At 40.1% G+C, this 10,462-nt stretch overlaps 1 protein-coding gene and 1 long non-coding RNA gene across 4 annotated transcripts; one reads left to right on the top strand and one right to left on the bottom strand.

Moving 5' to 3' along the window:
* The first annotated feature begins 2,243 nt into the window (after positions 1-2,243).
* On the top strand, positions 2,244-6,736 carry LOC123110607 (uncharacterized). 3 transcript variants are annotated; one of them, XR_006453495.1, is made up of 5 exons: positions 2,244-2,569; positions 2,771-2,833; positions 3,043-3,381; positions 3,546-4,173; positions 6,336-6,736. XR_006453495.1 is itself a non-coding variant. In XM_044531165.1 (4 exons), the coding sequence occupies exons 1-3, from the start codon at positions 2,394-2,396 to the stop codon at positions 3,161-3,163; spliced, it is 360 nt and encodes a 119-aa protein (XP_044387100.1). In that variant the 5' UTR covers positions 2,254-2,393; the 3' UTR covers positions 3,164-3,381; positions 3,546-6,398. The 3 variants fall into 3 exon arrangements, 1 of the variants encoding a protein (XP_044387100.1); XR_006453494.1 differs by having other exon boundaries at positions 2,254-2,569; positions 3,546-3,607; XM_044531165.1 differs by having other exon boundaries at positions 2,254-2,569; positions 3,546-6,398.
* On the bottom strand, positions 3,648-9,854 carry LOC123110608 (uncharacterized). Its single transcript, XR_006453496.1, has 5 exons — positions 8,203-9,854; positions 7,100-7,186; positions 6,066-6,158; positions 4,393-4,559; positions 3,648-3,950 (listed from the first exon to the last, which is right to left on the bottom strand). It is a non-coding gene; the product is annotated as an uncharacterized lncRNA (long non-coding RNA).
* Positions 9,855-10,462: the final 608 nt, after the last annotated feature.

Below are 10,462 nucleotides of genomic sequence, written 5' to 3'. Positions count from 1 at the left end.
TCTAGACACCATCATGGAGGGGTTCATCATCCTCATTGGTGCCTTTCTGATGATGCGTGAGTAGTTCATTGTAGACCTACGGGTCCGTAGTTATTAGCTAGATGACTTCCTCTCTCTCTTTTGATTCTCAATACAGTGGTCTCTTGGAGATCTATTTGATGTAACTCTTTTTGCGGTGTGTTTGTTGGGATCGGATGAACTTTGAGTTTATGATCAGATTTATGTTTCTATCCATGAAAGTTATTTGAATCTTTTGATCTCTTATATGCATGATTGCTTATAGCCTCGTATTTCTTCTTCGAATCTTTGAAACTTAGGCTAACTAGATCGATTTTTCTTGCCATGGGAAGAGGTGATTTGTGATGGGTTCGTTCTTACGGTGCTTGATCCCAGTGACAGAAGGGGAACCGACACGTATGTATCGTTGCTATTAAGGATAACAAGATGGGGTCTATTTCTACATAAATAGATCTTGTCTACATCATGTCATCGTTCTTATTGCATTACTCCGTTTCTCCATGAACTTAATACACTAGATGCATGCTGGATAGCGGTCGATGTGTGGAGTAATAGTAGTAGATGCATGCAGAAGTCGGTATACTAATCTTGGACGTGATGCCTATATAATGATCATTGCCTGGATATCGTCATGATTATTTTAAGTTCTATCAATTGCCCAACAGTAATTCGTTTACCCACCGTATGCTATTTTTCTCGAGAGAAGCCACTAGTGAAATCTACAGCCCCCGGTCTCTTCTTTATTATATTTGCCTTCGAGATCTATTTTTATTCGTTTTTATTTTCAGATCTATTAATCCAAAAACCCAAAAATATCTTGCTGCAATTTATTGTTATTATTTATTTTATCCAAACTACTACAATTTTACCTATATTTTTACCCGTGAGGGATTAACAATCCCTCGGGTTGCAAGTATTTGTTCTTTGTGTGCAGGAGCTATTTACGTGGTGTTGCATGGTTCTCCTACTGGTTCAATAACCTTGATCTTATCACTGAGAAAAATACCTATCGTACCTGTGCTGCATCATCCTTCCTCTTTAGGGAAATACCAACGTAGTTCAAGCGACATCAAGTTGTCATCATCATCCAAAACACAAAGATGGGAAATGTCCTAACGGATGTTCACAAGATTCCGGCAGGCCAAGCCCGAAACTTCAAGCGCTTTTAGATTATTGTTGGTGTCCATTGTAGCGAAACTATAGTCGAGGCTGTTCAGATCATTACAGACTGTTCTGATTTAGACATATTGTGTATTTTTATTGCATAGTATGCTTATTTTAATGATGCCATGGATTATATCGGGTGTATAAGTCATGGATAATTTATAATACATAAGGTATTATGCAAGGAATAATTATGAATGAGCTTACAACAGTACCTAAAGTTTATGATTTGTTTATTATACGAATAATGGATCTCACGAAGTTTCTGTTGAGTTTGTTGTGCTAAAGTTTTTAAGTTTTGGGTGAGATCACGATGGATGAAGGAATAAGGAGCGGCAAGACCCTAAGCTTGGGGATGCTCAAGGCACCCCAAGGTAATATTCAAGGAAGACCCTAAGCTTGTTCTGCCTTTTTTGTTTTAAATGTTTGAGATGTAATGAAAATCCGGCGGGTTTGCATGAATTTCATTCGGTTTATACGAAAATCCGTCGTGTTTGCATGAACTTCCCCTGGTTTGTTGAAATAGTGTTTGAAATGTATGCTGCACTATTGGATGGTGGTCTCCCGCATCCATGTCCACAACTGGTCCCCCTATCGACGGATGGATGCAAGAGAAAATTTGTAGGTTGTTGTTGGAGATGCCCTTATCTCCCAAAATTCCAGGGATTTGATGTGTGATGGACAGATCGGGAAGCGAATGTTGCTGGCCATAGATGTGCTAAGGAGGCTTTCTTTAGAGAGCTCGTCTATATGTCCTCTTTGTAATCCATATTTACCTAGTTGACATTTTGCAATTAGACAGGATGAATAAAAATGCCGAGAGGGTGGTTGTAAAAGAAATACCCTACACCTAATGCGGGCTTTTTTGTTTTAGGTTTTCGTTTTTCTTATTATTGAATTGTGTTTTTTGTGCTTACTTTTTGTACATGAACACATATACATAATTTGTTTTACATGAGCAAAATACATACAGTATGTATGTATGTCCTAAAGAAAAGAAAAGAAAAGAAAAAATAGACGAGCACTCCAGTCTCTAGCGGCAGCAGTGGTCCATGGGCCCAAAAGCAAGCCCACCCGAGCGCTAGCTCCCCGGTCTCGTCTCTCCCAAACCCTCCTCCCCGAGATCCCCCACCCTGCGCCGCCGCCCGGTGGATGCCCCCCATCCGCCGCCGCCGCCCGGTCGATCCCTACCCTCCCCGAGATCCAAAGCAATGTCGCCCTCAATTACCTTGACCGCGGTGGCCACGGGCATTGCAGTGGCCACGGGAACTGCGGAGCTTGTGAGGGGCACCGCGGACGTGATCTCCTACATGAGGGACAAGCGCTGCCGAGAATGCAGCATGATGGTGAAGCAGCGGGAGATTGTCAAGCATCTGGAAGACCACCTGTGAGTCCTCTCCTCTCCTCTCCTCCATTCATCTCTTTGTGTTGGTGTCCTCTCGATCGAGACTGGGTTCATCTCTTCTCGATCGAGACTGAGAAAGAAATTGGGTTCATCTCTTCTCGATCGAGACTGGGAAAGAAATTGGGTTCATCTCTTGTGTTGGTGTCCTCTCGATCGAGACTGAGAAATTGGGTGCACTTGCAGGGAGCAAAACCAGCTACTGTTCGCAGATGAGAAGGCAGAGCTGCAGAGCAAGCTGGAGCGTATGTACGTGTCCGTCTTGGACCCCCTCCCTCCCTCCCTCCCTCCCTCCCCTGCTTTTTTTACATTATTATTACATGGATGGATGGATGTTGTATTGTGATCGATCGATCCACCAAATTAACTAACTGCAACTGCATGCTTTACATTACATGGATGAATCTTCTATTGTGATCGATCTACCCACCGAATTAACTAACTGCAACTGCATGTAGGGCTGACGCTGAGAGCAAGCACACAGAGGAAAAGGTTGAGCTGAAAGAAGAAATCGCTCATCTTGAGAAGACGCTCAAAGAGGAAAAGGAAGAGCTCCTTCACAAGATTGAGCTCTTGTAAATGATTTCTTTCTTTCTCGTAGTATGTATTTCACCTCCAAAAGAGGATAAGAAACTATGCAAGGCAGAAAAGGCTGCCCTCAAGGAGGAGCTGTTCAACGCCAAAAATGAGGTTACCCAGTTGAGAGCCCTATCGCTGTCCGATATCAAGATCAAGTGTGAATCGTGCAACCGATCTGTGCTAACAAGAGACTGGAATTCTCACGTCCAGATCCACAGGTAGGACAAAATCATGCCTGTCATTCTCTACAGCTTGACTTGGAAAAATAATAATCTGTCCTGTCCTGCTATGAATATCAACATGGAACCCTTGTTTTACCATTAATTCTCTCTACACATTCTTTTTTCATCTTTGGTATCAATATCTACAAATTGTTTTGCAGAGACGAGCGCCGCTTGTTGCACAAACAGTTGGAAGGAAAATTCCAATAAACACAACATCCAGGTAACCTTGCAGAAATTTTATAACATGCTACACTGGTGCATCAGCAGCCCAAAACATACATACATTAGCTTGTACCATCACTTGTTAATCAAAGTTTGCTCCACATCAGCGGGTTGCATCGCTTGCTTCAATCTTACTAGCAGATTTGCATAACCAGGGCATAAATTCACCTCTGGACCTTTGTGCTCCTTACTTCATCGACTGTTTAAATGTCATCCTCCTGCAAGGAATCATCTCCACAAGATACAATTGGCATAACATAGTACAATAATGACATACCTTTGCGATTTGTTTTTCACAACATTTGGCATCATCAATATTTGGACTTGTTATTTTCAAGCACCTAGGGACCATCACAACAGAATTTAATTTATTATTACGTAACTGTGAGGGAGATGATAAAGCGCAAAGGTAACAACATAACCACTACTTCTAAGCATTCTAGATAAAGGTTGCTCCTGCATCATCTGTTTATCTGACAATGGCCATACTCATCAGGTTTTACTAATGGACAAACAAGCTGCTCCTGCATCATCTGTTTATCTGACAATGGCCATACTCATCAGGTTTTATTAATGGACAAACAAGCTTAATTAAAGCTAATAACATACACATGTCACCACGAAATGGGCTCATAAATGATAAGTGCAGTGTAAATTCGCATGTGTTTTTTTCATAAACCAATCAGTTTTGCAAAAGTGCTGACTGTAGTTATTCTAAAAGTTAAAATGATATATCTAGCAAAATGTATATGCTAACTTTCAGATGATGTCACCTTTTCTTACCTTTGGTGCGGCCATTCCCAGTGTTTGGTTATGCTTAACTTGTAACTTTTGATTTTTGACTTACAAGTCAAAGAACCTATTTATGTAGCACAACTTTTGAATTGCTTCATTTGGTCCTAAATGGCTGGCCGGTAGCTTAACTTGGTATGCAGTGCATCGAATATAACCTGTGAGCACAAATAATTAAGAATCCTGGGCATCAGGCACTAAAGCAGAGTCTCGGCATAGCAAAATCAGAATATTAATCAATGCGCGGAATCATATAAGCCCCAGCACTATAGGTACCACCAGACACAACAGCAAGTAAAGTGTAATCCTTCCTCCAGTATTGCTTTACCTTGGGTAAAGTGATGTGTTGCATTTAAGGTGCTCATTAAGTAATACTTCTCCTTTTTGCATATTGATGCTGTAAGCTTATATTATCATTATCTAGTCTTGGTAAAAATCAAACAGCCCAGAATCTATAAGTCAACTGAATCATTCTCTAGTCTTGTTAAAAATCAAACTGCCCAGCATGGTTTTCGAGTCGCGACTCATGCGAGTTGCTCTGGGGCAGTGACTCGGAAGAAGTCGAGCCTGCGTTGTGACTAGTCGCGACTAAGAGTCACGAGTCGACACTAAGCTGAGTCGACCATATTTTTGCGACTCATAGACTAGTCGTCGACTAGTCGCAACTAGTCGAGCGACTCGAAATCCATGCTGCCCAGAATCTGTAAGTCAACTGAATCCTTATCTAGTCTTGTTAAAAATCAAACTGCCCAGAATCTATTAGTCAACTGAAAGTGTGGACACAAAGCATAAACATAGCATAACTCCTTGCAGCAAGAAAACTACATCAACTGTTGCTTATTTACATTGTGCCAAATCCTAGTGCTAATCGATAATCCCTCCGTCCGAAAAAGCTTTGTCAAGCTTGTCCCTCTAGATGGATATATCTAGCTCTAACTTGGTGCTAGATACATCCATTTGAGGGACAAGCATTTTCGGACGGAGGGAGTAGATCATACTAGTAGGTAATAGCCACAGGTCAATTGAAGGATTACATTTAGATGATTCTTTGGAAGTAGTACCCAGTCAGTTAATGCATAACAGTGATGTAGCTTAGCACTCAAAAATACTCCATACATTTTCGCTTTTTCTTGATCCGTATGTATCTAGACACATTTTAGTATATATGTTCACTCATTTTAGTATATATGTAGTCACCGATATAGAAATAGCTAAACGGTCTTATCTTAGTGAATGGAGGAGTTGTTATTAACAACTTTATTCTAGATTAGCACAGAAAGGGGTTCACCTTTACAGCTACACACAATCATTAGAGAGAAGCATTTTGACACAAGGCATAATCAGATACAAAAGCAACACCTTGTCCAACTCTAATTCCTTCCTCAATGTCGGTGGGGGGAACTTTGTCCCCCAGACCGACCACAAACTGCAATATGCCACCACAATAAGTCAACATACAACCTCAAGAAGATATGGTTGCTTGGGACTTATTTGGCATCATCAGTATTTGGACTTATTATCTTCGTGCATCTAGCGACCATCACGGCAGAATTTAATTTATTATTAGTTCACTGTGAGGGGGATGATAAAGCACAAAGGTCGCAACATAACCACTAGTTCTATGCATTGTAGAAAAGGTTAAGGCGGACATCATGCTAATTCACCTGCAATGGTTGCTCCTCCTGCATCATTTGTTTTATCTGACACAAGATCCCACTGGCTTGGTGGAGCCAATACAGTATCAGACTGCTTTATCCCTGTAATTAAATCAAACTTGAAATGAGCTTAGATGTAACAAGGTGGAATTGCACAGGCACTTAGAACTGGAAATTAACCGTTTATTATGATCATTTATTGCTTTATATGATGGTTTATTTTTTTTTATGTTGAATACTTTGATTTACTCATAGTGAGTATATCTTTTGTGCTTGCAGGTTTAAGCAATGCTCATTCAGGAGGAGGTCCGAAAACAAGGCAATCAACGTTCAGGAGGAGGTCCAAAAAACAAGGCGATCAATTTTAATAATTAGTTCTGCTGAACAATGATTCCGTGAATTTTTTGCTACTGCAAATTTTGTCTTCTGGTGGCTATCATATACATCTTTGAACGAGCAAGAATATTAGTAGAGAAAACTGTCCAGTTTTTCTGTCATGACAACAAATGTCCATGTGGTGGAAGACTTTAATCTGTTAGTGTCTTAGCAGAAATTGATTGGATGGATGTGTGTTCTGGGAAGATATGATCTATAGAGTGCCTAGTGGTAATAGCCTACCTGAATTTCTGAACATGTATCTAAACCTTTAAAGCGCAGAGATACTGAGTTTATTAGAATTACTGGAACCTTGAAACACGCTGGTAAGTTGCATGCATGTAAGGGTTCTTTGGTTACATAAAACTAGTCTCTGTAAGTGCTAGCTTGGATAATTTGTACTGTGTTATGTTAGTTGTAGAAGGGATGTGGCATGGGCTAATTGAGGAAAACAAAAATTGTGGACGAAAATCCAAGTAATCGCCACTCAGCCTAGTTTTAATGTTGCCAATACAAAAGCTATGCCTTAAAAACTAAGTGACTGGTAGTATATTGTAGTGATCGCAAGGTAAGAAACGACTGACTGGTTTGTGCGTTAAAAAACTCTCATCACAGTATTATAAAGTAAAGCAAAAAAAAAAGGATTTGACAAGCAATATAACGATTACCATGAGTTGACGGTTGTTCCCTTTGCATCAGGACTTGAACATCTTCTTCACAAGACAACTAATGCAACACAGGCAAATCCAAGATGCCTGAACATCAAAGGGTAAGTTTCATAGCAGAACAAACCAAGGAACACAAGATCACGTGGGAGGAAACGCAGAAAACCAATAATTAATAAATAAACCTCAGAAGCAAAGGAACGATTTGATTTGCAGGATTCAGAAGAGGGAAAAAACGCGAATATGAACATAAATTCTGGTAATTTGTGTGTTTGGTTCACTGGAATATAAAAAATCTAAAATCTTTACTGAGTAGGAACACAAAATTACTAATACTCCCTCCATTCCTAAATATTTGTCTTTCTAGAGGTTTCAAATTGACTCCACATACGGATGTATATAGACATATTTTAGAGTGTAGATTCACTCATTTTGCTCCGTATGTAGTCACTTGTTGAAATCTCTAAAAAGACATTTAGGAACGGAGGGAGTATAACTCAAATCAAAGCAACGCGAACAAGAATAAGTAGGATGTTACTACGCTACAAAAATACCTCGGCTATCACAAAAACATGTCAAATGGATTTTTGAGTTTCTACCAAGGAAAATTTTCTTCATTATGTTTTCCTTTTCTTCAATCCTGAACCAAACATATGCACAAAAGAAAAAACTTCCTACTCCAATAATTTTCGTATGAAAAAGAACGGCCTAAACCCTCTTCCTAGCATGCAAGCATCTGCTCTTCCATTAACCAACACAAATGCTATCTAGTTACTCCCTCCTCAAGCATTTCTTTTTAACATACATTTTCTAGCCTCAAGTGTTTGGGAGATTTTAATAGAAACACAAGAATATCAGTAAACAATCTGGTAAAATCAAAACAGCATGAAAAAAAAGTACTCCCTCCAATCCGTATTAACTGACGGTGGTCTAGTACAAGCTTGTACTGACTTTGTATACTAAACTAGCCTCAATTAATTTGGAATGGAGGGAGTATAGAGTTTAACATAAATTTTGTAATCTCAACTAGTACTTTTTTGGGGGGGAAGAGGAACTGTCATAACAGGGTGGGGGAAAAAGAGATGAATTGACAATAGAACGATTACCAGGAGTTGATGGTTCATATCAAGTTCCCCATGCATCAGGATCTGGACACCTTCACAAGAAAGAAATCAAATGCAGCAACAGACGGCCTGTCATGAGCAACAGGCAAGGAATCCAAGGTCCTGAAGAGCAAGCATGCATACACATACAGTAAGGAAACTGCAGACAAATAACATGTGGACGATCTCCATGGATGGATCTGTCTGTCTAGAGAGGGAGAGAACGAGTGGACATCGACCGCTACCAAAATGAAAATGGGGACAAGGCTGACCCTACACACATGTGAACCACTCGCTCTATGTGCGCATATCCCCATAAGATGACCACAGAGTTAAAAAAAAAACTCACAAACAAAGGGATGGTTTAAAAATGCACCAATCTGATAGAACCATGCCTTCACAACGGTTATTACACACATCAATTTTCTCAACCTATTATGTGCTTGGTTCACTTGATGAAAAAATCATCAAAATCCTAATAGAAGCACACACTGAATTAATAAAAAAAAGTGAAATCAAAGCAACACGATCTTACTTGAATGTTCGTATGCTAAAAAAAAAAGTCAAAGCAACAAGAATCACAACCCAAAGTATGACCCAAACGCTAGCTAAATTACTCCATCTCTTTAGCGACTGGAGCTTCCACATCTCTACCACCGACACAATAGAAGCTAAGATGAATACATTACATTAATATTCTCTTTCAATTTACCCTGGCACGAATCATATGACCTAGACTGTAAAACTATCAATTTAACTAGAATGGATAACTGTAAATGATTAAGATTAATCTAGCATAGCATTGGACACTAAGTTTTTTAATCTTAGCATGTATCCTCATATCACCTTAGCACTGGCGAAAAGTGGACTAACAATGACACTAAAGTTTGTGAGTATAAGTGCTAAGATGAAAAGGCTTAGCGACAGAGCTAGGCAAATAAAATGTACTTTGGATTGTTATCTCTGTAATAAGTGGTACTAAAGGGTGTGGCAAAAGAAAAAACTCATCAAAGAGTGTTTTACATACACCACCAGAAGAAGTAATAAAGGAATTGCAAGAAGAGGTTTAAGATTTTTATCTATTTTTTTCTTAAAAGACAATAGACTGCATGGGAAAGATCCCAAACAGTTTGAAATCCTTGTAGGAAAAATTCCCACAGATACAAACAACCTGAAAACAGTACTCGGGTGAATCTTCTTCTCAAGATGGATTTATTTTCTTTTGCTTTGTCCTCCGGTGATATACATACAGAAGATTAAAACAAAACAAAACAAATAAACTCTGCACATACACACACAGGAGACGGCCTAACAGGGCTTGACGCGGCTGGGATATTCGTTTTACTCGATGGATGGAAATATCCGTGTGTAATACTAGTGTAACATAAAATAGAGACAGATCCAACCAACAAACCTGCAAGACAAGAGAGAATAAACATGGCGGTAAGGATGGATTCGTTTTCTTAGATTAGAGGGGGGATTGGATTAGATTAGATGAAAGAAGAAGCTGGTGGCGTAGCTTGGTGGAGTTAGCAGAGGACTGTCAGGACCGGGCTATAATCTCAGATCATAGACAGTGGATTTGAGAGGAAGAAAAGGGGAAAACTCGCCCAGATCTGGGATATATGTATTGTCTATATGTTTGCTTAGCCTTCACGGCAATTTCACAGAAGATTCGATGGCAAGACAGCCACAACCCGGCTGCTTTTATAGGTGGACAGAGTAGGTGGTAGAGAGCTGGCAACAGCCTGAAAAGTAACAGTAGCGGGCATGAAACGGTACAGTGATATCTAACGGCTAGCGACGAGCGTTGGAGAGGTGAGGAGCGATCTACGCCGTTCTATTACTGAACCGAACACTACACTTAACTGAAGATAGAACTGCACCCGCAACGGGCCTGACATTGCCCCCTCCTTGAGATTCGACGTGTCCTCACGATGTTACTGCTGCTTCACGCCATGCTCTTGTAGTTTTGCTGAAGAATTCCGGAAATGTATACTTGATGAAATCGGCGTCTTCCCATGTTGCATCTTCAGTCGACAGATTGATCCATTTGATACGCCATTGCACCACTGGCAGATTATGTCGAGGAACTTGGCGAACCTCTAGAACTTCCTCTAGTCCCACTTTGACTGTTCCATCCTGATTGACTAGTGGTAGATTAGGATCCGGTATAGACTTCTCCCCAATGTGCTTCTTCAACTGACTCACATGAAACACTGGATGTATTTGCACTCCACTAGGTAACTGCAATTTGTACGCT

The sequence above is a fragment of the Triticum aestivum genome, chromosome 5B (assembly GCF_018294505.1).
Source record: "Triticum aestivum cultivar Chinese Spring chromosome 5B, IWGSC CS RefSeq v2.1, whole genome shotgun sequence".
In the NCBI taxonomy this organism is placed as follows: Eukaryota; Viridiplantae; Streptophyta; class Magnoliopsida; order Poales; family Poaceae; genus Triticum; species Triticum aestivum.
This window is presented reverse-complemented; position numbering and strand designations above follow the sequence as displayed.

What these genes read in the sequence shown, in the direction of transcription:
- LOC123110607 (XM_044531165.1), top strand. Translation starts at nt 2,394, where the DNA reads ATGTCGCCCTCAATTACCTTGACCGCGGTGGCCACGGGCATTGCAGTG. An exon ending in AAGCATCTGGAAGACCACCT is followed by an intron (nt 2,570 to 2,770) that starts GTGAGTCCTCTC and finishes GTGCACTTGCAG; the next exon opens with GGAGCAAAACCAGCTACTGT. An exon ending in CAGAGCAAGCTGGAGCGTAT is followed by an intron (nt 2,834 to 3,042) that starts GTACGTGTCCGT and finishes AACTGCATGTAG; the next exon opens with GGCTGACGCTGAGAGCAAGC.